Source organism: Rhinolophus ferrumequinum, chromosome 14 (assembly GCF_004115265.2).
Source record: "Rhinolophus ferrumequinum isolate MPI-CBG mRhiFer1 chromosome 14, mRhiFer1_v1.p, whole genome shotgun sequence".
Taxonomy (NCBI): domain Eukaryota; kingdom Metazoa; phylum Chordata; class Mammalia; order Chiroptera; family Rhinolophidae; genus Rhinolophus; species Rhinolophus ferrumequinum.
In genome coordinates, this window is record NC_046297.1 from 72,878,163 (window position 1) to 72,905,586 (window position 27,424).

The 27,424-nt window shown below is 56.3% G+C and overlaps 1 protein-coding gene across 1 annotated transcript; it reads left to right on the plus strand.

Annotated features, from left to right (window-relative positions):
* The first annotated feature begins 9,077 nt into the window (after positions 1–9,077).
* On the plus strand, positions 9,078–26,359 carry SPATC1 (spermatogenesis and centriole associated 1). The gene is made up of 6 exons (XM_033126283.1): positions 9,078–9,282; positions 17,669–17,981; positions 18,552–18,802; positions 18,907–19,443; positions 19,567–19,706; positions 25,757–26,359. Exons 1-6 carry the CDS (start codon positions 9,078–9,080, stop codon positions 26,084–26,086), a joined length of 1,776 nt encoding a protein of 591 aa, XP_032982174.1. The 3' UTR covers positions 26,087–26,359.
* Positions 26,360–27,424: the final 1,065 nt, after the last annotated feature.

Genomic DNA, 27,424 nt, shown 5'->3' on the forward strand with positions numbered 1-27,424 from the left:
AAGGTCATCAGCACCACACTACCCACCCGGCAAAGGGCAGGGTGAACTTCTGGGAGAAGTTAACACCATCCATAACCTCTATGGTTTTTATACACAGTATCAGTTAAAAGTCACCACACATTTCAAAAAACAGGGCGATGTGACTGAAATGCAAGAGGAAAAATGAGACGACAGAAACAGATCTACAGGTGACACAAAGACTGGAGATAGCAAGAGAAGGACTTTAAAATAAACAACATGTTAATGGGAATGCAGAGGGAAATGGAGAAATGAGGAAGATAATATGGAGAATGTCCCCAGAGAACTGGATTCCATAAAAGGAATCAAAGTGAGCATTTTGAATGGAAAAATACAATTAACTGAAACTTAAAATTTAATAGACGGTTTTAACAGCAGATTAGACAAGTCAGGAAAAAGAATCAGGAACTGAAAGGTCAACAGAAAATACCCAAACTCACAAAGAGGAAAAAAGAATGGATGGAGGGGTAGTAGGAGGGAGTGGGGAGAAAAGCAAAAAATACACACAGTGGAGCCCCGAGGAGAACGGAGAAAGAATGGAGAAGTAACTTCTAAAGAGCTAATGCTGAGAAGTTTCCCAAACCAATAAGATATCAACCCATGATCTACCAAAACTGACAGAGAAACGTTATGCTGACCTCATCAAATTCCCTAATTGATGAGCTCAGCACTTCAATTTGAATTGTGTCCCCTCTAAATCCATATGTTGGAGTCCTGACTCCCAGGACCTCAGAACATGACCTTATTTGGAAACTGAGTCATTGCAGATGGAATGAATTAAGGTAGGAGGTGTGATCAAAAGATATGGTGAATGTTTAAGCTAAAAAAAATTATTACAGTAAAAGACACATTACCATTAATCCCCCTCAAAATATTCCCCCTTGAATATTATCCCATCATTCTTGCTACTTTTTGAAGCGGTTCTGGAAGTCCTCTTTTGTGAGTGTCCTTAGTTGTGCTGTTGTAGTTGCCTCAACGTCCTGAATCAATTCAAAATGTTTTTACCTTTCATGGTCATTTTGACTTGGGAAGAGCCAGAAGTTGCATGGTGCCAGGTCTGGTGAATAAGGTGGATGAGGACACACTGTAATGTTTTTATTTGACAGAAATTTCCGTACCAGAAGCTATATGTGACATGGAGCCTTTCCGTTGTGATCAAAACTTATGGTGAATGCTGCTGCCGAGTGCCAGCCAATGGAAAGGCAGGGATCTTCAACACGGGAAGCGGCGCATCCAACCTTAGTAACAGAGTGTGACAAGTTTCAACTTGTTCAGTGCAATCAGTTGGGTATGAACTATGGTTGAGAGAAGGTGTGTGTTGTAAAGTGTGCTGTAAGCCATCTTCCATCGTGACAGTGCTCCGTGTCACACATCGCTTCTGGTACATGGCAGTTTCTGTCCAATAATAACAATAATAAGGGTGCTGGTGCCCCAGGCCCAGCACCCTTGACCTTATTCATCAATCTGCACTGTGTGACTTCTGGCTCTTCCCAAAGTCAAAATGATTCAGGACATCGAGGCAGCCACAACAGTGCAACTAAAGACACTCACGGAAGAGGACTTCCAGAACTCGTAAGTCCTACTGGGGAAGGGTGGGCCCCTAGGCCAGTAAGACCGGTATCTTTTTGAAAAGGGAGATTTGGACACGGATGCCTTTTCTGTCTCTGGCTGTTGCAGCGAGAGTAGCTGCCACCATGTACGCACAGCAGCAGTGGGTGGCCGTGTGGCTGACAGGAAGGCACACTTTCTGCCAACCTAGGCTGACTCATCTCAAGACTGCACGTGTGGAGCCTGCGGCCTGAGGTAAAAGTGTCAGGGTCATGAAGCAGAGATTCAGCCAGCCAGCTGGCCACCTCCTACATACAGGCCACCACCAACAGAGTTATACGCCGAATAATGGAGGTCATGTTGTACACGATTTGGCAAAACTCATCAAACTGTTCACTTAAAATGGCTACATTTTATTGTATGAAAATTATACCTCAATAAAGTTGATTTTTTAAAAAATGAATGTGGGCGAAAGGTTAACAAAACCCTTACTTCTTCTGCTTGAGAATTTGACCTTCAGTGAACTCTCTAGCTATGTTCCCCTGGTAACCAGATAAAGGTCAAATGTCAGCGAGTTGAGGAGGCAACACGCTTACTTTAACAGTTACCTATGGGTAAGCCGCACGAGGGCAGGGACAGCACTCAGTGAGCTGTGGGCCCTGTGGCGACCCAGCCGCTGGTAGGCCTGGGGGGTGTTGTGCCCTCCGATGTGGCTGTGCCCATTCAGAAGGGTGGTTTTGCTTTCTGTTCTCACCTCACGTTTCTCGCAGACAAAATTGCACATAAACAACCGAAATGTGCCTTATGCTCAAACTGTTCCCAAATATACCAATCGTGTTGAAACAAATTCAGATTTTCAAAACAAGTGTTGTAGCAAACCTGTGGGATTCCAGGGGATTCCCTCCTATAACCAGCCTTTCCATTGACAGCACAAACCGAGAGTCCTGACTGCACCAGGTCAGCATACTCACTTGTGTCATAAGGCTGCAGCACAAGCCCCCAGATGGATGGGCAGAAGTCCCCCATCTCAGGGATGTCAGCCTAGACAGTGCAGCAAAAAATGCTGCTGAGAGACTCGCTATGGGAGGGGGGCCTAAGCACTGATTGGCCTAAGCAGGTGTCCATCACACTACCCAGCAAATGAGCCGTGATTAGAGAGGTCTTGTGTCAGCGATCCAGACTCCACGGGAGAATCTAAAATGGGGTTTGGGAAAGTGTTTACTTCTGATCCGCCTGAAGGGAGAAAAGAAGAGATACATACCTACGACCAGGCAGAAAATGTTGGCCAAAAATGTCACAAGAAGTGATGCTTCCCAGGGAGCAAGTGGGCCAGCTACTGAGATCTGGCTGGAGCCCAGGCAAGGGACTAGCAGGCCAGACATGCCGGCCCCAGGCCCAGCACCCAGACACCCATCGTGGGCTAACGTGCAGGTGTGGGAGCTGGGGCAGCCTCTGGACCAAGCGCAGGGAGGCCTGCGTGGCTGCAGAGAGGGCTGGCCACTGCCCTGCAAGCTGGGCTCTAATCCTGTGCCAATCCGGATATCTGGCACCCAGCTTGAGGACCATATCAGGACAGTGTGGTGTGTGCCTGTGACCCTGAGCCTGCACCGTCCAGCAGTCCTGCCTCTGCGAGTCCTGGGCGCAGGCAGAAGACCCAGAGTGTCAGAGGTCTGGAATCACCGCCGGCGTGGAGCACCGCCGGCGTGCAGGGGCTGCCCTCAGCACCAACTCTCAGATGTCATCTGACCCTGAGACAAACCGAGGGTGGATGTGAGCCGCACACCACAAATGAGGCAGCCCAGCCCCAACCCCACCCAGCCACAGACAGTGAGCTAAGATACAAACACCGCTCTGCAGATATCGGCCCAAATTCAGGCCCCTCTGTGTTCGGAAGAGAATGCCCTTCAAAGCGTCTGTTCCATCTGGGCTGAGCTGAAGTCTAGGGAGAGGGGCCACTCACTCCTCCACTCAGGAACCAGGTCTGCCTTCGGCTGCAGGGTTGGCAAAGGTCTGACACAGAAGCACCAGATCAGACCCAGGTGTCCCAGGGCAGGGGGAGTCATGGACCAGGAGGGGGGCAGGCTCATGGAGCACGTGGAGAATGGAGAAGTATCCAGGGGAGGGGCTGGCATCCACAAAGGCACGGGGCCCATGGTGAGCTTTTAAGGGTGGAGGTGTAGGAGATGGGGGCAAGCAGGGAGGTCTGGAGTTAACCTGGAGGCTGAGGGAGCAAGGGAGGTGAAGCGACAGCGTCCACAGAAGTCACGAGAGCCCTCAGAGTGCCAGCAGTGGGCTCGAGGGGCCTCACAGACCATCCTGCAGCCCTGGGTGGGGCTCACAGACCATACAGTCATATGGACTGGTCAATAAAAAGCAGGACAGGTTTTTTATTGTGTGGCTTCTGCCTGTAATCAAATTTCCATCTTGCTCGGTGGAAAAGCCAAAACCCCCATCTCAGCCTACAAAAGCCCCACCCCCTGCCTTTCTGACTCAGTTGCTTCCTCTCGCTGGCTCCCTTCCACCTCACAGGCCTCCTTGATGGTCTGCAAAAATGCACCACGCATTTGCTTGTGTGCCCCAGGACCTTTGCACTGTCCGCCCCCTTTGCACTGTCGGAAAGGCTCTGCCCCCAAACATCCTCATTTCTCCCTCCCTCCCTCCTCTCAAGGCTCCTCCCCAGCTCGGTCTTGTCGGGGAGGCCCTGTGACACGGTACTGACGTGCATTACCCACTGCTCTGCCCTCCTCCTGCTTCCTTCCCCTTCACGGCAGGCGTCACCACTCCATCGTCCCACCAGGATGTCAGCTCTGTGCCACGGGGCCTTGGCCATGTCCCCTGCACAGGAGAGGGATGCTGATTAGCACCTGCCCTGGAGCAAATACAAACACACAGTCCTTAGGCCGTGAGACACATTGCTGCCTCACGCTGAAGAGAAGGAGACAGAGGCAGGCAGGCGGGCCTCTGATGTACCTGGCAGAGCGGGGACCTTCGCTCAGTCTTGTCGGATCCAGGGACCCCCAACCCCGATGCCCTTCTGGCTGCCGTGCCCAGACTTGGTGACCGCGCGCTGGGCAGGAACGGGGCTGGGAGCCTGGAGCTCCCTGTTCCCCGGCAGCGTCCAGCCTGCCCTGCGCTGGGCAGCTCCTGGCCGTAGAAGTGGAACAGGGAGCAGAGGTTCCCTGCTTGTCCCCTGCCATCCTCCAGGACTCACAATGGTGCCTGGCACCTGGCAGGCTTTCAAGATCCATGTGCTGATGCGAAAATGCATTTGGCTCCTTCTCTGGGCCAGACACTGCCCTCCCTGTTCCATGCGCACTGCCCCATTTAAGCCTTGCCAAGAGAGCACAAAGGGGCATTACCACCCACTCGACAGATGAAGGAACAGGGGCCTGGCCTGGGCCTGTGACAAAGCTACAAGTGGGGTGTGTAGCCACTCTGCAGCTGCTAAGGGAGAGCCCTAGGTCTGGAGGACCAGGAGTCAACTGAGGGTCAGCGCAGGGGTTGGGGCGGGGGCATGGCCTGAGGTGGGGCCTTTGATGTCTTAGGGCCTGCAACCCCCTCCACACGCCTCCGGCCGCCCCGGTGCTCAGCCCACTGCCCTCCGTGGGCCAACCACTGATCTTCAGGCTTTCAACGCCAGCCTGCATGCTGCCCTCCAAATAGCGCTTTGTAGAAAGTAGAGAGGAGCTGGCAACACAGAGACATTGCCAAGACTCCAACCCAGAAAGAACCCTCCTGTCTCTGCCCTGGCCTTTGGCCCCTGCGCCCTTCCCGAGGGGTCCTGGACCAAGGTCACACTCCCAGAAGACTCTGTGTCTAGCCAAGCCCTGGAGAGTCTGCTCTGATGGCTTTACAAGGAAGCTGGGTAAACCCACAGAGAATCCCAAGCCGACACGGGAGCAAGACCGCTGAAGGCCTCGCCAAGCTGGCACGCTGAGCTGAGTCTAACGAGGCAAATGTGAGTGGGGACGCACTGTGCAACAGCCACTGACCCACGGCTAGCTGGGGGTCCTGACTCAGCACACGCAGGTGGGGAAACATTGAAGGCTTGCGTGCAGCAAATACCTCCCGAGCCCACGAGGGACACAAGCCCTGAGTGGACGCCAGGAGGTTCCTGTTGCTCCTGCAGCTCCGACTTCCCTGTGGTCAGGCCGTTCCAAAGCGACATCGTCCAGGAGCTCAGACACAAGAGCTGGACAGAGGACCGCAGAGGTCAGCCCATAGCTCATTACCCAGACTCTCACCCCCAAAACTCGTGATCCAAATCAACATGGATATGTTTTTGGATGACTTCCTCGCTCTCCAAACTTCTGCTCCCCTCCCCCAAACTCAAACTAGAGATTTGGAAGAACATGCTCTAACCAAAAAGGATCAGAAAATTGGAATGACGAGGAAATAGGAGTAGAGACTGCAGATGAACTTGGACAAGGTGAGTAAGAGAAAGGCGTGCGCGCAGGGTGGCAGGGGGTGGGGACTGAAGCTCAATGTTCTGGGAGGGGGGCGGCAAGCTCTTTTGAGGACCTCTATGGCACACATGCCACAGCTCTCGGGACAGGCTGGGGGCAGCAGAGGCGCGGTGCGATGACCAGGTGCTGGCGGCCAGGCAGCAAGAGGAGAGAGGGAGAGGAGCCCAGAGGCCAGCTCTGCGGGGACGCCTGTCCTGCCTCCCTCCCCACTCACTCCACAGATATCTCCACCCAAGCTGCCCTCGCTGTCCCCACAACTTCCAAGTCCCTCAGGCTGACACACACCCTCCAGCATTCGTCTCACCCGACCCGTCAGCAGCATTCAATGCCGCTGCCACTCTGTTGCCTGTGCCCGTGGCTGTGCCAGCCCAGCCTCCTCAGGCTTCTGCCCGTCCCTGTGGGCATTTCTGCTCTGTCCACTGTGAGGAACAGTGGGCTGAGATCCTGCTGTCTTTCATCCATTACTGATTCCTGGGTGACCTCACCCACTCAGACGGTGTCATGTGCCATCTAGAAGTTGGTGACTCCACAATGTGTCTTTCCAGACCTGGAGCAGCAAGCACTGCCTCCTTGAGTTGACTCCCTGGACAGCACCCAGTCTCGGCGGCGCATCCAAACCTGACTCAGGATCTTTGCTCTGAACTTGGCTTTCCTCCCTCCTGGGGCCCTGTACCCAGCAGCCCCAGCACCCACACCAGAAGCTGCGAGGCCCTGCCAGGCCCGAGACCAGCCCACCGTTACCCACTAAGCGCTCGCCTCGTCCCCTTCTCTCCACCCTCCCGCATGCTCAGATGACCACAGTGCCGCCCCCTCAGCGGCTCTTTCCCCGCCAACCGGTTCCCACACCCTCCCCAGAGCCTTTCAAAGGCTTCCCAGGGTCCTTAGGATGGAGGTCAGCTTCAGCCCTGCGGCCTTGTCACAGCTGGAGCCCTTGTCCTTCTGGGCACATACGTTCACTGCCAATTCCTTCAGGCTGTGCCCTCTGCGGGGAAGCTCTGACCACAGCAGAGACCACCCACATCACAGCGACGTCACTCCGCAGGGGAGGCTGCCCTGAGCTGACTGGGTCCGACCCCCACGATGCCCACCAAGCGCCCGCGTGCAGCAGTGCCACCGTGGCCATGCGACGTTTACATGTCATGGTCGCTGTACAGCCGCTCTCCACTTGACGGCACTGTCACTGCACTGTCCAGCGGGTGCAGTGCCTGCACAATGCCTGGTTATGACAAGCACCGAACTTCCAATACCTGACACACAGTTGGTGCTCAGTGGGGGTTTTTGGAGGCAAGAAGCATGGGTACAAAGGGAATTAGGGACGGTGTATCAGTTAGTTCTTATGTATTCAAAGATGTATTTAAGGGACTGGCCCCCTCAGTCGTGGGTGCTAACAAGTCCGAAATTGTAGATTTTGGCTCGCAGGCTGGAAACTGAGGTGGGATTTCTAGGACAGTGCTGAGAAAGAACCCGTTCTCCCAGAACACCTCAGTGTTCTGACTTAGGGCCTTCAACTGCCTGGGCGAGGCCCACCCACACACCTGAGAGTCGCCTCTGTACTTAAAGCCAGCTGGGTGTAGCTGTTAATCACATCCACAAAATCCCTTCACATAAGCACCTGGGCACCCGAGCCTAGCCCAGCTGACACAGAAAGCGTAAGCATCGCAGATAGTACAGACGCCACCAATACAAGAAGCCAGCAGTGGGACAAGCCTGGATGGTGGCAGAGGCTTGAGGAGACCAAGCAAAGCCCACTTTCACACGTGGGAGGGAAGCTCGGCAGAGACGATCTATAAAGACAAGGTGTGGATGGAGATCTGCTCCACTGACGAGACCTCGGCCCCGGTTCCCAGGGCCAGAGCGACTCGGCCCGGGTTACAGACATGGGGGCTGTCAGAGAAGGGTGGGGGCAGGCCCCCCATTGTGAGGTGCAGGTAGAATGCTCAACTCAGACTGGCTCCAACCCTGGCCGACCCCCAACCCTGTCCTCACCGCCACCCTCCTACCAGGGCTGGGCCCGCTGGGTCATGCCTGGATTTCACCCTCCCCTCTTGTTTGACAGCAGATGCCCGCAGAGCCAGTGGGGGTCATGAGGACACGGCCTTGCTTGACTGCCAAGGTCAGGCCCGCAACGTCCTGGGTAGAAAGTTCTAAGAAAAGGGAGTGCGGTAAGGACTCAGAGAGCTGAGTTCCTGGAAACTGCTGAGGATGCAGCTGAGTTCTGGAAGGACCACGGTCAGGAAAACTCAAGGAGCAAGAGAACACAGGTGCGGGCCCAGAGGGACACTGCCAGGGCTTTGGAAGAGGGAAACTCCAGTTGCCAGACATGGAAACTCCAAGCTACAGGGAGCCAGGTGCTCAGACAAGGGGCCCCTGGGCTGGCAGTCAAAAAAAGGAAAGGCTCTGAGCAGTACCTGGGGTTGGAAGAAAGCATGGCCCAGGGTCCAGGTGTCCCAGACAGAATGTCCCCAGGAGAAGCCGACAGACTGCATTTGGGTGCGCCCAAGATCCGAAGGAAAGGGCACCTCGACCAGGAAGGCGGGTGATGAGCTTTGATTCAGCAGATAGTCGCTGACTGGCTGCCTACACGGCACCTTTGCTGGGTGCTGGTGAGCCCCCACCCCCGCCCCCGCCCTCCAGGAGGAGAGAGAAGCAGCATCGATGAGCTAACCAGCGGGAGCCAGGTGAGCGCGGTGACAGAGACCACGCCTGCGGAGGGAGCCCAGCGGGCAGCTATTAGCTCACTGCGGGTGGGAGGAAGCTTCACAGAGGAGGCACCTGGAGAGTGAGGCTGGCCGGACAGAGCAGGGGTCAGAACATTCCAGGCCGAGGCAGGGCCTGTGCCAGGCCTGGAGGCATGGACAACTGAGCCTGTTAGAGCAGGGCACAAGGAGGAGGGCACAGCCTCTGACCTCACAATACCCACTGGGCCAGCCTTGCAACTTGCAAACTCTGGCGCCCGCCCTCCTCCAGCCCCGGAAGGGCCGGGGCCCTGGGCAGCCTCCAGGTGCAGTGCCCTCCTGTGGCCGCACCCTACCCGCTGCCTGGGGCATGTCTCTACTCACCAATTATGAGGGGCTTCGGCATCAAATCGAGAAGCTGGTGCGGGAAAATGAGGAACTAAAGAAGCTGGTGCGTCTCATTTGTGAGAATCACGAGCTCAAGTCAGCCATCAAGACACAAGCGGGAAGCCTGGGCATCGGCGGGTTCACCGGCAGGCTTGGTGAGGTGGCAGCCGGCCCTTCTCAGTGCCATGGTAACTAAGGCCTGCGTTCAAGGAGAGTGGGAGGGGAAGAGGAGACGGTGTGCTGGGCCTCGGAGTCACGGAGACAGGGGCATAGAGAGTAACATACCTACAGGACAGTGGCCCACCAGGTGAGGGGAGGGTGAGGGCACGGGACCACGGGGAGAAAAGGGAGAAACTGGGCCCCAGTCCCATCCGCCTGATGGTAGGAGCCCCTGCCCACAGCCGTCCCCTCAGCTGAACTTCCAAGCAGCTCCACAGACTGAGAACTTCCCAGCTCTGGAACCCCAACGTGCTGCCCTACTGGGTCCAATATGTCACCCACTGTCAGCCTCCCCACCGCTCTCCTCCATCATCTCTCACCCTGAGCATACCTGTCCCCTCCCCCATCATTCTCCATTCAGAGATGGCCAGTGGGCAATTGACAACCCAGGTCCAGAAGCCAAGGAGAGAAACTAGGACTGAAGCTTGAGGTGTGGGACTCGTAGGTGTGTGACAGGCCCTGGAGCTGGAGAAGACTGAGTAGGGTGAGACAGGAAAATGGACAAAGAGGTTACAGGTGTTCGCAGACAAGCAGCTGAAGCGATCTGCGGGGTTAGACCCGGGTCCGAGGGACTGAACCAGGAGGCCAGGGAGGCCGCACACACAGCAGAGTATGGTGACAGCAACAAGCGAGGTCCCGGAGGAATGGAAAACTGGGCAGAAAGTGGTTGGCACTAAAGATATCAGAGGGAGAATTTCTGGGGGTGGCAAGGTCCCACGGTGTGGCAATAGGAGTCAGCGGCGGTTACAGTGTGTTGGTGACAGTTACACAGAGCTAGGAGGTGACCAAAGGCCTGCTGTGTTACATCCACAGCCCTCCCCCTCCTGCAGCGTCCCTCCTCTCCTGGAGAAGGCTGTGTGCCCTTGTGGCCAAAGTGGACTCCTCTGTGCGTGGTCAGAGCCCACCCACCCCAGCGGTAACCTGCCTTGTCACAGGCCTTGCACCTCACTCTGCCTGCTGGCGCCCCCTCTGTTTGAAGTCAGGTGTGAAATCATCATTCTTTCCTGAGAGCAGGACTCTGCTATTTTAGTCTCTGCCACTTAAGGCCCCCCAGCTTGTCCGTGGACCCTGACACTCTGCTGTTCTGGAAGGTCACAGGTGGTTTTCTAGGTGCCACATCATTCTGAGTCTCTGCATTTGGGACTGTTACCCCTCCTATTTTCGAGTCCCAAAAGCACCTTTGCCACCCCCACTCCGGCTCAACTTAGTCACTACTGCCCCCAGACTGGCTCGGGCCCTGCCCTGTACCCTCAGCCAGCCCGCCCAACACAGCCTTCAACCCTCCACCAGCAGTGGAGTGCCCCTCAGAGGCTCCTGCAGGCCCAGCGAGTCGTCGGAACCCAGCTCACTCCAACCTAGACACATTTCTGATGAAGAACTTGTCTTTCCCACCAGGACGCTAAACCCCTCTCGGGGCAGGGCTCCTTCCCCTCCGTCACACCTCCAGCTCAAAGCTACCCCTTTGCTCTTGAAAGCTGCCTCTCCTGCTGCCTGCACACTGGGTTCTCTGCCATCCAACCAGGCTGTGGTGTGGGAAGGGTCTTCACAGTCCCCTTTCTGATCACAAGCACATAGGCCCGTCTCGTTTGAAAGGTTATACTCCTCATGACTCTGAGACGACAGTTGGGCGACAAAACAAATACGCACGTGAAGGTACAACGTCTAAGAGAGCTCCCATTCCAAGGATCTAGACTCTGGTTTCCCTACTCCCACGCTAAGCAAGCAAGTATTCTCCTTGAAGGTTTGATTCTTAAGAGAATCCTGGGACCAGTTCTGGTTTTCCAGCTCCTGAAGGGTCAAGCCGAGGAGTTCGGAAAGGCTTTGTGAAGGAGCCCCGACAACTGGTGGGGAAGGGGGCAAGGGGCGTCCCAGGAGGGCATTCCAGGAGGAACAGCAACTTGGGCAAAAGCCTGGACTTGGGGTTGCAGGAATGAGAAACAGATGAGTGCGTGCGTGTGCGTGTGCGTGCGTGTGTGCGTGTGTGAGAGAGAGAAGGTGTGGGTGTGGAGTGGGGGTGTGAGGCACCTGGCTGTTGTCTCAGAGTCATTAGCAAGTGAGCATGTGATTGCGTGTGCTAGTGTGTGGTCCATGAGTGTGCAGTGTGTAGTGTGATGTGTGTGCCTTGTGTGGTATGTGTATGGAGTGTGTGGTGTAGGTGTGTCAGTGACTAGGCTGTCTGGTATGTGTGTATATGAGAATGTGTGTGACTATTTGAGTGTGTGTGGTATGTGTGCCTTGGGAACATGTGTGATTGTGGAAAAATGTATGTGGTGTGTGTGAATGTGTGTGGTATGAGTGGGTGAGAGTGTGTTATGTGTGGTGTGCGTGACTGTTTAGTGAGTTGCTGTGTGATAGTGTGTGAATGTGTGTGTGAGTGAATGTGGTGTGTGTGATGCTTGTATTTCTGAGTGTACATGTGTGGGGAGAGTGTCAGGGGGTTGGTGTGTGTTGGGGCCAGTGAGAGGTGAACAATGCAGTTGGAGAGGTCAGCAGGGGTCAGATGGCCAAGGACCTCGAGTGACATGCTAAGGACGCAATAAGCAGACACTGGTGGTTTCTGACAGGGAGTAATCACGTCTGTGCTTCACAGAGATCATTCCAGCTGCTGTGGGGAAAATGGATTCAAAGGCGACAAGAGTGAGGCAGGGAGATGGCTTAGGCTGAGGCCTCTGCCGTCATCCATGTGGGACAGGGTGGCGCGAACTAGCTCTGGAGAGAAATCCATTCAAGTTATTTAGTAAGAAAACGAACTGCTTGGATGTGATGGACGAAAAAGACAGTCCAGAATGCGTCTGCTGCTCTAGCTGGGGTGGTGGGTGAGTGATGGCGCCGCCTGCTGAGACTGCAGAACTCTGCCTACGCCCAGCCACGGTGGACCCCTGGACTTGCCTCAGAGGATCCACTTCCTCCCCCTGCCTGTTCCTCTTGGCCTTTCTTTGTGACTGGTCTTCCTCATGGAGTGAGGCTCTTTCGATTTGATCTCATGAACTTGACCGTCAGTTCTTTTTGGGCCCACCCTTCTCTTGCCTTGTAATCTTCTGCACGGCTCTACCTACACCCTCCAGCCAGAGTTCTGGCCCATCCCCACTTAGGAGGAACACAGAAGGAAATGCAGCTTGGGCTTGTGGGTATTCCTAGCATGTGCCAGGCCCCTCGCAGAGCAAGACTAAGCCGGGGCAGGAAGAGAACGGGTTCAGGATGAAGGTCAGAGGCCAGGGGCCAGTTCTCCCCAAGCCCCACGTCCTGGAATAGAACTCCAAGGAGTAGAAGAATCCTAAATTCAAACCTGTCCTTTCAGGTTGTTCCCAAGGTTTACTTGTCAGGGAAGAAGAAACAACATAATTTAACACTGTTCGCTGGTAATTTAACTGAGCACTTTGAACTGTTTTCACACATAGTATGTGGGCCTCTCTGCTGTGGCCCAGGATGAACCTGGGAGAAGGAAACGCAATTTTGGAGGAAGAGAGTGCGTTGTATTTTGGACAAACTGACTTTGAGAGATTCACACAACATTGACGTGGAGCGTCCAGGAAGCTCAGAGGAGAGGTCGGCGCTGGCTAGAAAAGACTCCAGAGTTGTTGATAATAGAAGCTGAGAGAGGGGTGAGGCCCTCTGAATGGAGAAGAGTGACACATACAATGACAGGAGACTGAGGGACAAGTTCTGAGTCAGGACAAGTAGAGAAACTGGCCAAGGAGCATCCAGAGAGACAGAGAAACCTCAAAAGTGTACTGTCACGGGAGCCGAGATACAGCTGCAAAGGGGACACAGTGTCAACAGAATAAAGGCTGAGGAGAGGTCAAGCGAGAAAAGTGGTAAAAAAAAAAAAAGTGCTAATGACTTGGTGTTAGTGATCTTGGTTAGAGGGGTTTCAACCCTACCACAGGTGAGTGAGGTGAAGAGTGAGGTGACACTTAGCTCGTGGAGAATGGCTTCTGAAGGGCAGTAGTAGCTGGAGGGGGCATGGAGTCCGGAGCTGCTTTTCAAGATGGCAGAGGCCTGAGTGTGTCTCTACGTGGAGGGAAGGAGGCAGGAGAGACTGGTGGAAGATATGGAAGAGCAAAGGGATGCTTTGCAGAGCAGAGGCTGCGCTTGCCTGAAGAAAGGGCATCTCTTCCCGGGTCAAGGAAGAGGAGGAGGAAGGGAAGGGTGAGGGAGAGTGCCAGCGGGCAAGCTGAGGAATCCAGGAGCATGGCTTCAAATTTCTCTGCAAAAATGTCAGTATCTGAGGGCAAGCTGGAGACAGGAAGACGGGGAAGGTGTGAAATAGAGTGAAAATGGCAGCAGTGAGAGGGGAGCCTGGGGAGTCTGTCTGTGTCGTGGGTCGAAATGGTGCCAGCATCTGTGCGTTATAAAGGCCGCAGCCACCTACCTTCTCCAGCAGCGTTTGGTCGGCGGGCGGGCATCGGGCAGGTGGCGCTAAGGGCTACTCAGCCGGCTCCTGGGCACATCGCAGGTGGAGTGGAGACCAGCCGGGCTGCTGGCTGGAGAGGGAATAGAGGCCAGTGTATCAGAGGTCTGGAGAGGCTCCGACCCAGGTGGCCGGCAGTGACCTTCGAAGGGGCAGAGGGCACAACTCGGTGGCAGAGTGGGTAACCTGAGTGGGAGGAAGGCAGTGAATGCGGCTGTGGGCGGGATTCACTTCGCAGGACAGAACCCGCACCAAGGGGTTCAGGCCTCGCCGGTGGGCGGAGGGCCTGCTCAGGGCACGCACCGGCTGGTCGCTCGGACACTGGGAGGCAGAAGATGGAGCGGGAGGCAGGGCTGCTGGAGGAGAGAGGGCCCAGGGTGAGGGCCGGACTGCGTGCTCCACTCACTAAAACGGTGACTGCTGCTGACCCCACTCCCCACTCCTCCCGCCGCCAGGGCCCACCGCCCCTCCGTCTTCCCAGGGCCTCTCACCGCCCCAGAACCCGCCCTCTCAGGACCCTTTCCCACTGCTCAGGGACTGTCCCCCTCAGAACCCGTCCCCCTCCCCCTCAGGACCCATCCCATCCTCCCTCCCTCTCTCTATCCCCCTCCCGCTGCCTCAGCGCTCTTGGAACCCTCAGCTCGAGCAGCCTTGCTCACCAGTCTCTCGAGCTTCCCGCCCAGACGCTAGGGCTCCGCCCCGGCAAGGCCCCGCCCCGTCAGGACCCCGCCCCAGCAATCTAGCCCCGCCCTCCGCTCAGTACCTGGACGAGCTCCTACACTTGGTCAGGGCCCACCCCGGACACCTTGGCTGCCCTCCCCTCTGTCCCCGCGTGGACAGGGGGCCTTGAACGACTCGCACTTAAAATGAGATGGTGAACTAGTTGGTGGGCATTTTAACCGGAACACTCCGGCTGCTGTTTGAGGGGAAAGGCCAGCATCAGACCAGCCTTGCATGCCGAGTAATAGTGTGGACCCGGGCAGGCGGTGTTGGTGGTTCGCGTGCTTTGTTCTGCACACGTCTGAAGTGCAAACAGACCTGATGCGGGTGCAAGTGAAGGACTGTGCTGAGGCTGGCTACACTGTTTGGGGCCTGGGCTACTGCAAGGGCAGATATGCCCACTGACAGCATGCCAGGGCAGCAGAGGGAGCTGGAGGAGTGGCGAGCAGGAGTCCCCAGCAGAACCCTGGGAAGAAGTGGGTCAGTCCACCGGGGGCGTGAGTCTGGGGTCCAACCTAAGGCATGTGTGGAGCGTTGGCTGGTCCCCTGTGCCCAAGCTACATCAGCTCACTGAGGAAAAGCAGACTCAAGGGGGGGCTGGGGGCTGCCCCAAGGAAGGCAGATGAGCTGGGACCAGCAGCACCCACAGGAAGCCAGGTGACCAGGGACCTGGATGCCAAACCAAGAAGGTTTCAACAGGAGGAGTGCCCCTCTGTGTGAAGGCCACCAGCACATAAGATGAGGCCTGCAAGTAGAGCATTGGGTTCTGCAATGTGGGTGCCCCGATGAGAGTTCGGGTGGAAGGAAGGGGAAAGCCCAGGTGGAGAGGGAGTAAGAGGGAAGAGAAGGAAATGGACTGAGATGGTGAGTGGGGACGATACCCCAGACACATCTTTGAGGGACATGGAGGAGACCTGTGGGGACGGGAGATCAGTGAGGCGGAAGCCAGAGCACCTGGGTCAGACCCTGTGAGGACCCGGTGGTGTTGTGAGCGAGGCATCCGGGGCTCCTGCGTCTCCTTGGCTGTGCAGGGACAGGTGACCCACGACCACCGCTCCCACCCTCCTGAAGACGCTGCCCAAGTGGTCCTCTCCGTCATCCAGACCCTGCTCTCCTTAGAGGAAAGCAGCCACAAAGGGCAACCCCTGACGCTGACCTCCACTGCCCACGGCCCCCTCTTCCCCACCAGGCTCTTGGCCATCCTCCTCTCGGCCACCTGCTTCTTCTCCGTGGGCTGCTTCCGTCTACCCGCCACTTTATCATCTCTTCGATCCAAAAGCAAAAATTTCCAAAAAGCCAAAACAAGACATCATAAAAGAAAACACTGGTTGATTTGATTTTGCAATTTAAATTTCCTTGTTTGGGAAAAAATTGCAAAACTTAAAACGAAAATACAGTGGCGGGATATGGTGCCAAATGCTGTGCAGTGGCGTCAGCAGAGGTTTGAGCTCCGTGCCCAGGGACTTCACGGGGACTGTCAGGACTTTCCCGAAGGTCTTACAGAAGGGTGATTGGCAGTGTGCATTATGAACTTCCAACATGTCTGTTTCGGGGGAAATCAACGACAAAGGTTTATGTAGTAGATTTGTCACTGGGAACGTTGCAATCAACTTAAATGCCCAGCAGTTGGGAACTGTATGTGCACAGACCATGGCAGCCATGGAAGGAAGGGCTGGTTCTCAGCACGATGCTCCTGGACGCAGTGGTGTGTGGGGCTGTGAGAAGAACCGGGTCATAAGGGTGTGGTCACAAGGACATAGGTGACAGACACGGCCGTGGCGCCATCCCAGTGTGTGTGGCCTGGGAGCTAAGAATGGATTTTACGTTTTTAAATGATTGGAAGAAAATCAGAAGAGGAACATTATCTCACCAGAGGCGGAAAGTGTGCGAAGTTCAAACCCTAGTGTGCACGCACCGTCGTGCGTCCGGCTCCATGTTGTGCGCCCAGCTCCATGTTGTGCGCTTCCCCCAGCGACGGCAGAGCAGAGTGGCTGTGACAGAGACCAGAAGGCCAGCAAAGCTGCAAGTACTTACAAGCAGCTCTTCACAGAGCGTCTTCATGGACCCCATCTACATAAACAGGTGGAGAAACTTCTCCAGGCAATGCGGAGCTCTGGAACCTGACTGCTGGGGGTTCTGATATGTTTTTGTTTTTGTTTTTATAGAATCATCTTGTCTTTTTTTTTTTTATTGGGGAACAGTTTGTTTCTCCAGGGCCTATCAGCTCCAAGGCTTTGTCCTTCAATCTAGTTGTGGAGGGCGCAGCTCATCTCCAAGTCCAGTTGCTGTCTTCAATCTTTAGTTGCAGGGGGCGCAGTGTAGGAACTGAACCAGCAACCTTGCTGTTAAGAGCTCGTGCCCTCCGGTAGCTCAGCGGCAGCTCATTGTCTTCAATCTAGTTGTGGAGGGCACAGTTTACTGGCCCATGTGGGAATCAAACTGGCAACCCTGTTGTCAAGAGCTCGTGCTCTAATCAAATGAGATATCCAGCTGCCATTCTGATATGTGTTTACTTTTCTGTAGTTCCATTCTCTCCCTAGGAGCATGCACTGCTTTTATAACAAAAGAGTGGACATTTTCAATTAGATTGCACACTCATGAAAACCTTCCCTGCACCCTCACCCCACCTGCTGTGCCCCTAGGGGCCTTCTTCCCAGACAATGGTCTTGCAACGGCTCTCTGCTTTTCAGGAACCCAAGGACATTGGCTGCCAGGCCCACACAACAGGTCTCAGAGTGAGAAGGGTGTGTCTGGGCCCATCGCCCTCCGGTGCTGCCCTCACTGTTCCCGGGTGGGCAGGGGCCACCCACAGGCCTGGGTACACCTTTAGCATCATGTGAAGCTTCACGCCAGTTCTAGCTCTGGCCTCCCTGAGGGTCTTCCACCTGGTGAGGCTCAGCTGTGCCCGAGAGGACAGAGGCCCACTCCTCCCTGCCAGGGAACAGAGGGGTCAACCTGGCCAACTGGGAGCTGGTGAGGGGTCAGCAGTGGGTACATCTGAGGGGTGGGCAGCTGTGGAAAGTCCCTGTGGCTGGAGCGCAGATGTGTAGAGCAGTGAGCCTGGGAGAACCGAGAGACCAGGGGCCAGACCCTGATCTGGGCTCCCACCTACATGATGAGGCTCAGAGAGGTCAGTCAGCTCATCAGAGGCAGATGGGCACCTTGAGCCCGGACCTCCCCCGGCGACCCGCCTGGGCTCTCAGTGCTTTCTCTGTGTCCCCCAGGTGTCTTCCTGCCCCCATCTCTGACAGCAACAAATGAGCCCGTCCTGGAAGAAGTGGGGATTGTAGCCCTGGCGCCCCTGGCCGACATGCTAAACAGCCCACAGCCCATTCCCCCAGCAGGCTCCATCATGAGCCCCCTGACGGGCCCTCTCAATGCACTGCTGCCCTGCCCAGGGTCCATGTCACAGAACAGCCAACTCACCAGCCACCTGACCAGCCCCATGTCAGTGCCCACGGCGGGCACACTGGCCAGCTCCCTGGACCTGCCTTCCACTGGCCCCCTGGTTCCAAATAGCCACCTGACCAGCCCCATGTCAGTGCCCACGGCGGGCACACTGGCCAGCTCCCTGGACCTGCCTTCCACTGGCCCCCTGGTTCCAAACAGCCACCTGACCAGCCCCATGTCAGTGCCCACGGCGGGCACACTGGCCAGCTCCCTGGACCTGCCTTCCACTGGCCCCCTGGTTCCAAACAGCCACCTGCCCAGCCCCATGTCAGTGCCCACGGCGGGCACACTGGCCAGCTCCCTGGACCTGCCTTCCACTGGCCCCCTGGTTCCAAACAGCCACCTGACCAGCCCCATGTCAGTGCCCACGGCGGGCACACTGGCCAGCTCCCTGGGCCTGCCTTCCACTGGCCCCCTGGTTCCAAACAGCCACCTGACCAGCCCCATGTCAGTGCCCACGGCGGGCACACTGGCCAGCTCCCTGGGCCTGCCTTCCACTGGCCCCCTGGTTCCAAACAGCCACCTGACCAGCCCCATGTCAGTGCCCACGGCGGGCACACTGGTCAGCTCCCTGGGCCTGCCTTCCACTGGCCCCCTGGTTCCAAACAGCCACCTGACCAGCCCCATGTCAGTGCCCACGGCGAGCACACTGGCCAGCTCCCTGGGCCTGCCTTCCACTGGCCCCCTGACTGCAAATAGCCCGCTGGCAGGCCCCCTGGCCATATCTCTGGGCAGCCCCCTGCTCACCTCCATGGCGGCCCCGCTAGGCGTCTCTCAGAACCTGGCCAACCCCATGAGAAATCTGGTGCCATCAGAGGCCCCGAGGGCACAGCTGGCACAGCCACTCCGCGGATGCCCCTCTGGACCCCATCCCTCAGCTGATGGGAGACCTGCTGGCACCTCCAAAGGTAACTGGTACAGGAGGAGGGTAGGGGGGCCCTGCCAGGCCAGTCCCGGGCCCTGCCCTGCTCTTATCCTCCTCCCCTCCTTTCTGCTCCCACCTTGTCACTAGTACCACTCTCCACCGAGCACCCCCAGCCGACTCTGGACCAGGAGCCCCTCAGCGTGACATTTGTGGGTGCTCCCATCCAGACCTCCACTCCTGTGGGCACAGTGGGCATGGCCGGCCCTACGACAGCCTTCTCCTATGGCACCTCAGACACCCAAACGCAGCCTGGTGCCCCCCAGGGACAAGCGGTTATTGCCTCTGTCCCCACCTCCTCAACTGCTACCCGCACCGTCACAGTCCTCCCCTCTGCCCCCACTCCCACCCCCCAAGCTGCTACCAACTACACTTCAAGTACCACCCACATTGCTCAGCGCAACCCCCACTCCCCCACCCGGGCACACCACTCCCCCACCAGGCCCTCGCCCACCTCCCACTCCCCTCCACGCAATCCCCACTCCCCGCCTCGAACCTCCTCCTCCCCGGCCTCTGTCAACGACCCCCGGGGCCCACGGGGCACTGAAACATCTCGGAAAAGCATTCTGGATTTGGAGCGGAAGCTGGCTCACCGCAAGACCAGCAAGTTCCCGGACAGCCACCGAGGTCAGTGCCACAGCTGGTTCACACGGGTCTGGGGGCCCCTGCCACCCTTCAAGAGCTCCTGGGCACCGGCCTGGGCTGCTGACCGCAGTTGCTGACCACTACCTCCACTCCTGTTGTCCCCAGAGCCTAAGCCGCTGGCTTGGGAGCGGCTGGTGGGGGAGATTGCCTTCCAGCTGGACCGCAGGATCCTATCCAGCATCTTTCCCGAGCGCGTGCGCCTCTACGGCTTCACCGTCTCCAACATTCCCGAGAAGATCATCCAGGTGGGTGCTGCCATCTCCACTCATCGCCAGGGCCTGCCCAGCACCTGGCAGCAGTGGGGAGCAGACTGGGGTCCCTGCACTCCAGCCAGGCAAGCCCCATGGAACCGAGGGCACCTGGGGAAGGAGGAAGTGCCGTGCTCAGTCCAGCTGGCCTGCAGATGTCCAGGGCGTCCAGCAGCAGGAGCCTGTGACCCCAGCTGCATGGCCATCCCAGAGAACAGGGCAGGGGAGGGTCCTGAGCGCCGTCCGACATGTGCTCTCCCCCTTTGCCGCTGCAATGGCCTCCCAGGGCCTTTCCCAGACTGGCAGAGCCCACACCTTCTCCTCTGCCCTCTCAGTGTCCTCAGAGGTCTCTGGGGGGGCACATGGAGGCAGGTCCTGGAGCCTCTGAGCAGCTGTCTGCCTCCTGGCCAGAGACCTCAGACTGAGACTCAGCATGTGGTCCTCTGAGCCGGCTCCTGTGAGGGACGCGGAGGCCAGAGGACGATGCTTTCCAAGCATGCTTGTCTCCAAGGCACCGAGGACCTGGAGACAGTAGGGTGCGGGCTGTGCTGGGCTGCAAGCCCAGGACCCACTGTCCAGTATGAGCTCATGCGGGCCCCTCCGCTCACTGCGCCAGCACCCCGCCTGAAGAAGCCAGCGTGTGTACCTCCGCTGCCTTTCAGTTTCCCTTGGGAAATAGCCCTCTGAATTCTGGCCACCTGCTCTAAGGCTGTCCCTGTCTATGCGCCGTAGACCTGGGTGTGGGATTAGTCAGGACCAACTCTGATTACAGTGGGTTCGTGCGCGTCCAGGTTTGAGCTTGCCTTTTCCTTTTGTTAAGGTGCCTTTGGTCTTTAATTTTAATGTGGCCGGAATTACCCACCTATTCCTTTATCATTTATACTTTCCGTGTCTTGCTTGAGGCTGGAGTGGTGGCGGGCAAAGCTGAGCCGTCAGTCCCCTCTCCCAGTCCCATGTGCATTGGGGGGCTCCCCAGGCCCTCTGACCTCCTCACAGCAGGGTGACCGAGTCTGGGCATCTCTCTTCTTCCAGATTGTCTCGGTTCCTCTTGACCCTTCGCTCTTCAGCGTGAATTTTAGGATCAGTCTGTCTAGTTCACGTTCACGTTTTTAGTTTTGCATTGACTTACAGATGGGACTGGGGAAGTCACACATCACTAGGGTGCCAGTTTCTACACACCTGCTGTTTCTCTTGTTCATGTCCACGGGCCCACTTGGGTCACGTTTGGTTTGACCATCCTTGACTTGTGTCCAGGCCCCCCAAGCCACTGCAGTGTCATGAACGTGAATACAGACTGGCCATGGCTGTTTGAAACTGGGCAAGTGATGCGTTAAAAGCATGTTCTTATGTCTCTGGAATACTGCATCTAGTTGGCAAAGACCACATTTATTTATAAGCACAAGTCTAGTTGCCCACATAGAAATTACGTAGTTACATCTCCATGAAAAGACATGTCCTACTGTTTGAAAATGCCCGTTTAAATCGAAGAAGATAAAAACACATTGACCTTTGGTGTGGGACTTACCTGCACAAGGCCTGTGTCCCCGGGCTCCTCTGCACTTCTGCGAGTTATTGCTATGTCGCAGAATGTAAGTCACAGAACTAAGTGGCGACTCTTTAGAGAAGAGGCAGGAAGAGGAAAGCAGAATGTAGTAAGGTGATTGTTTCTGGTGTGTGAGGAAGTTGGGGAGCTCGGCACCCCTTGAGCCAGGGCCTCTGCCACCATCTTGGTGGCCTCTCGGAAGCCTGTGGCTCTCACCACAACCCTCCTCTGGTCATTCTGCCCAACGGCCACTGTCACCAATTCCAGAGCCTTTGGCCCACTCACCTTCCATCGGCAATGATGGGCGCTGCCAGGGTCACACGCTTGTGCCTGAGCTTTCGAGAGAAGCTCCACTGGAGCCCGTGTGCAGGGACGCTGCCTCCGGGACCCACATGGATACCCCCTGGCTGGCCCTCTGCAGGGCCCACTGCAGGGTGACTGACCTCCTGTCACTTCTGGGGATCATAAAGATGCATCCTGGTCTCAGGGCCATCCTGCCGGCTTGGCTGCACCATTTGTTGGTTTCTGTCTGCATCTGATTTTACTTTCCCCAGCCTTTTATTTCCCTTCATCAAAACATCTTGTTTGTTTTTCTGCATGGTGAATTCCAAATGCTGGTGGTTGCTGCATTCCCTAAATTCTGTGCAGACCCACTGAACCTAATCACATGTGGTCCTGTCCAAACCAGGGTTGTTTGCTTTTGAAATGCGGTAACATTTACCACCAAAAAGCTTTAATAGAGCCCCGTTTTCAATGAGGACTCATTGGCTTTTTTCACTGAACTTGACCATCATTTTTTGTAAGTTTGCAGACAGTTGTGCCATGTTTTAAGCCCAACCAAAAGTGTTCCAATGCCATGCCTGTCACCTCTTCTACCCAGTTGCAAAGGTCTTCCGCTCTGTGGGAGATGCTCTGAGCTGCCTTCCTTTTGACACCCCACTCCTAGGCGTCCCTGAGTCCAGCTGCATCAGTGAGGGCGACTGAGGGTGCTAGCTCCTGACCGTCCAGCTGGGTGCATGATGCCCCTGATGTCCTCCTGAGTCCCACTCACTGGCCTGCTGCAAATGTTTTGGATTTTTGTGTAATGATTGGTTATGTGGCTACCTTGCCAAACCCTCCTACTAGTTGGCCTAGCCTGTAAACCACCTTGGCTTTTCTACGTAGAGAGTCGTATTGTACAGTATTTAAAAGGAGCAGACAATGCGGCAACCTCATCCTGTTTCTGACTTGATTAGGAACACACTCTCTAGTCTTCCCACGAGGTAGGATGTGTGTCCCAGGCTTTTTGCCAGGTATTCTCCAGGCGAGTCAGTCAGAGTTCTCAGTTGCAGACAAGAGAGTCCATACTAGCCAATGGAAGCGCAAAGGGGCTTATTATACATGTTTGGGTGGTCACAGAAGCTCGGGGAAGGATACAAAATTGGACTTGTTTGCTATACAGCCAGTAAAAATGCCAGCACACCAGACTTTCCTAGTGGACACACCAGGGATTTGCCCCAGGGACAGCAGGCAGTCACTCGGTCAGATGCCCAAAATTTGGTACAGCTGCCCTGAAGAACCAGTGCCATAGCCAGCCACTTCCCTCTCCCAAAACCTGCTCCCCACGTGCACCTCCTCCTCCAGGTACTCACTTCCACCTGCAAGTTCCATCCTCAGGCATCTGCTGGGCAGAAACCCAGGTCCCAGGGCTTCCTAAGCCACAAGGGAGTCTGGAAAACGTGATTTTTAGCTTCCGGACTCTTAGAGCTCAAGAAGGCACTAGACAGAAGCCAGAGGAGCCAGGTTCAGCATCTGCCACATCAGCTTACGAAGCTTTCCCTCTTCCCCAGAGTTTTTGGTTATTTTTCTGAATCATGGACAATTATTCAGTTTTTTAGAATGCTTTCTTGTCTGCCTCTCATTGAGATTATCACATGGTTTTTTTTCCACTGGCCCTTTTCTCTTGATCATAAACCACACCAATTCCTGGTGTTTTTTTATTGCACTGGGGTGTTGTTTGCTGCTATTTATGACTTCTAGCTTTACTGCTCTTTTAGAGACTGGGCCAAACTGCTTTGGAAATGCAGGAGCTTCAATAAGCCAGATGTTACAGACGTTAATCGTAGGGCCCTGCTGCCCACCCCTCGCGCCTGTCAGGGTCCGGGAGGTCCGGACTGCCGGCCCAGGGGGCGGAACTCACAGTCCTCATCCCATTGGCTAGAACTTAGTGACGTCAGGACTTGCTACAGGATGGCGGGACACGTGGTCTCAGCGGGGCGTTTCATTACTTAAGGGAACGGGGACCTGTCCTCTTCAGTGGTGTCTCCACTTTGTCTTGCTAATCCTCTTTGTTGATTCTTTGGATTCTGTCTCCTCGTTTCTGTCCTTTTATTATTTTCATCCTTCTGCTGCCTTTAGATTTGTTTTTTCTGTTTGGGGTTGAGCACCTAAGTCATTTTATTTTACATCTGTTTTGTTTTTAAATAAATGCATTTAGAGCAGGGAGATATCCAAAATATTTACAACAGGAACACCAGCCAGAGTGGACGGTGGGACAGGATCCGGGGCAGAGGGAGAGGGTCTGTTGTTTATCAGCTGGTTCACACCCAGCAGTTTTAGAGCAGTCCACCATGTGCTGCACCTCCAGGCTGCCTCAGAGCGAGCTCTGGCTGCGTCCACGGGGCTGGACAGGCAGGCCTGGGCTGTTCAGGTTTGAATACTTCACTAACTGCACTGGATTTCCTCTCTAACCCGTGAGTCAGTTAGGATGCACTTTCCGTCATCTCAGAGGCGTTTGGCTGTCCTTTTATGGTTGATTTCTGACGCTCTTGCTCTGTGTTCAGAGAACAAGGGCTGTACCACACTGATTCTGTAACACTTGCTGCAATTTCCTTTATCACTGAGCATGTGGTCAATGTCGTGGGTGCAGCAGCATGGAAAGACTGGATGGTGTGCATGTTTGATCATCCCTGTTCTCTCCTCCACATCTGATCCAATGCCAGAGCCTACTGCTTTTCCCACTAAAGACTTTTCCCACGTATATGTCTGCATCCTCTTGTCTGCCACTCCAACCCCCGTCCAAACCACTATCACTTTACTAGTCCGCAGCAACCCTTGCCCCTCCATTTGTTCACACCTGACTAGAATGAGTCTTCAGGGCGTGCCAAGTACATGCCAAACAGACACAGTCTCCGCTCTCTCCTGGGGAGGTGTCCTGAGCGAGGAAAGCCATAGACAGGGATGCTGGAGGGGCAGGAGGTGGTGCTATGATGGGGCAAGAGAGTTTGAGGGTGGGAGCTGGGGCCGGACAGGGTGGTCTGCCTTGCCATCTCCTCCCACCCAGATCCTGGCCTCACCCAGGATGACATCCCAACATGACAGGCTCGCTTGCCTTCCCACTGATGTTGGCTGAGCTACTGCAGTCCTTCTGACATGGGGCCTGGGTACAAGTGAACGGAGGGAGAACTCGGGGGTCAAGAGGAGCCCAGAGTGAGGGGGACAGGCCTGACATAGTGCTGACCAGGCAACAAAGGAGTCAGACACAGGGCTCTGTGTACACCTGCCAGAGGTCACGGGTCACTTTGGCTGAGCCTAGCCATGAACCCAGAGCTCCGCTCACATGACCATTTGGGGAGAAGACAAGAAGCCAATACCTGAGCAATCTGTCAGGGTATTCCCAGCAGGTCAGGAACCAGCCTGGCAGGCATCTAGGGAGCACTGGAAGGAGGTGAGCTTTGCAGTTCAGCCCTGGCCCTGAGAGCTGGAGCAGTGGGAACTGCAAGAGGGCTCAGGCAGGGAGACACCCCACCCAACTATCACTTCACCCCCCGCAGCTCTGCGGGCCTGGGGGCAGCTGCTTGTGTGGCAGATACATAATTTGCAGGACCATGCAAATGAAAATACAGGGCTCCTTGTGAGACATTGTGAGGAACTTCAAGACGACTACAGCAGAGCTTCAAGCTGAGTGAGGGGCCCTTCTGAGCATGGGGTCCTATGTGACTGTCCAGGTCACATGTCCAGGAGGCCACACCGGAGGGGTGAGGAGGAGGGGCTGACTTCCCGGTGAGATGGTGAGATGCTGCCGAAGGACGCAGTCACTACCTGCCTGAGGACACAGCTGATGAAGAAGCAGGTCAAGATGACCCAGCTGCTGCCAGGCCCCTTGTCCGGGCACTGGGGCCAGGCGCCCAGGGGCAGCAGGACCCCCAGTGCTGACACAGACGGGGCTTGGCTCCAGGCTGGGGCCATCATGTCAGCATGAGTGGTATGCAGGCTGCTGAGGGCGCCAGGAGAGGAGGCTGCAAGGAGCAAGAAGGGAGCTAGGAAGGGCACTGGGAAAGTCCCCAACTGGTGTCTCCTGGTCAGGCCATCGGGGCACTAGCAGCCCCCTCATTGCTCCTTCACCTCCAGACTCCCAGCTGCGCTCTCTGGCCTCACTCAGTCCTGAGTCCTCGGTGGTGAATGGGACACGTGAGGGGCTTCAGGACCTTCTGGATTGCCTGCTCACGTGCTGCTGTCCCCTCAGGCCTCCCTGAACCCCAGCAACCACAAGCTGGATGAGGAGTTGTGCCAGGAGCTCACACAGCGCTACGTGAGCATAATGAACCGGCTGCAGAGCCTGGGCTACAACGGGCGGCTGCACCCGGCACTGACAGAGCAGCTGGTGAACGCCTACGGCATCCTGCGCGAGCGGCCAGAGCTGGCTGCCTCGGAAGGCGGCTCCTACTCCCTGGAGTTCCTGCAGCGCGTGCTGGTGGAGACCATGCACCCCAGCATGCTCACAGACGGGCTGCTGCTGCTCTCCTGCCTCAGCCAGCTGGCACACGATGATGGCAAGCCCATGTTCATCTGGTGACAGACGGGAGGGGGGGGGCCCAGGCCAGCTCTGCCCCCTCCCTGGTGCATGTCCATTAAAGCTTCCCACGGATGCTGGCCCCTGGGCCCACCGGCACTCCTGGCTGTGCTGCCTTGTGGGGGGCTTGCCTGTGTCCCCTCCCCTGCACCCCTGGGACAGCTCTTATCCAGGGGGTGTTTTGGAGGCTCCAAGGCTGCCTTCCCCTGGCAATGGGAGCAGCCGGAGCCCCTGAGACATGGAGGGGAGAGAGCAGGGAGTGGGAAGGAACCTAGCTGGCAGGGAAGGGCTGTGACTGTGACAGCGGCACTGGTGCCACACGGAGCTGAGGCCTGGGCACAGAGCAGAAGGCAGAGGTGGGTGAGACCAGGTGGTAGGAGTCCCTCCTTCTGTACTGGGCAGGGACAAGGGGTGTAGGGGATTCCGAGCCCTCGTGAGGGCAGGAGGACGTTAGAGGGAGGGGGACTCAGTAGAAAGCCTCATTCAAACTTGGGCACGGGGCAGCCCAGGGACATGGGGCCCTTTCCCAAGGCACCCGTGAATGCCCAGGAAGAGGCGGTGGCTCCATTGGGTGCTGGGACCTAGGGTGGGAGACTGGGAGCTGGCGAGGGCAGACCCTCTGCAGGGCAGAGCCGAGGAGCACAGGCCAGATGGGAAAGCAGGACAAAGCAGGAGAGAGGTGGAATGTGGGTAGGAGGGGACACCCGGAGGTAACCTGTCCTCTGAAGGGGAAGGGCTGTGGCTAGTGCACAAAGCTAAGAGGTGAAGACAGGATGGTTGTCTCTGCGAGGGCACGCACAAGAACAGAAGGGCAGTGTGGGGAAGCCCACAGAGTGGCCTCCAGCCTGCAAGAGGGAAGGGCAGGAGGCTGCAGCTGTGAAGGGAGGGCATGGGTGTGAGGAGGCCCCAGGGCCTGGGTTCAAACAGAGGAATCATGTCAGCAACTAGGAGGGGTGCAGGGAAGGAGATGTGTGTGTGGAGGGGCGGGCTGAGGAGGGGGCGGTATGGCTCTGCCCTCCCCACACCCTGGCCTGCTACTTCCGGGGACCCAGCCAGACCCCTGGGAAGGGCAGGGAAGGACTCCATAGACGGGTAGAAATCGACATGGGTATAGATCTTCTAGCACAGTAGCCATGAAACACCCAGTCCCAAACCTGAATTTCTAAAGGGGATCGGGAATTCCTAGAGAATTGGGAGGCGGGGAGAGAAGACCTCCATTTCCCTGTCAGCAGGAGTGCAGGGCTATTTAAGAATCCACCCGGGGAGCTGTAGGGACTGGTTCACAACTCGAGTTAGAAAAATGGGGGTCGGGGGCGGCAGCGCAGGAGGGAGCTTGTGGCA

Coding starts and splice junctions, on each gene's coding strand:
- SPATC1 (XM_033126283.1), top strand. CDS start 9,078: ATGTCTCTACTCACCAATTATGAGGGGCTTCGGCATCAAATCGAGAAG. Junction 18,803..18,906: donor ACCTGCTGGCACCTCCAAAG/GTAACTGGTACA, acceptor CCTTGTCACTAG/TACCACTCTCCACCGAGCAC. Junction 19,444..19,566: donor GTTCCCGGACAGCCACCGAG/GTCAGTGCCACA, acceptor TGTTGTCCCCAG/AGCCTAAGCCGCTGGCTTGG.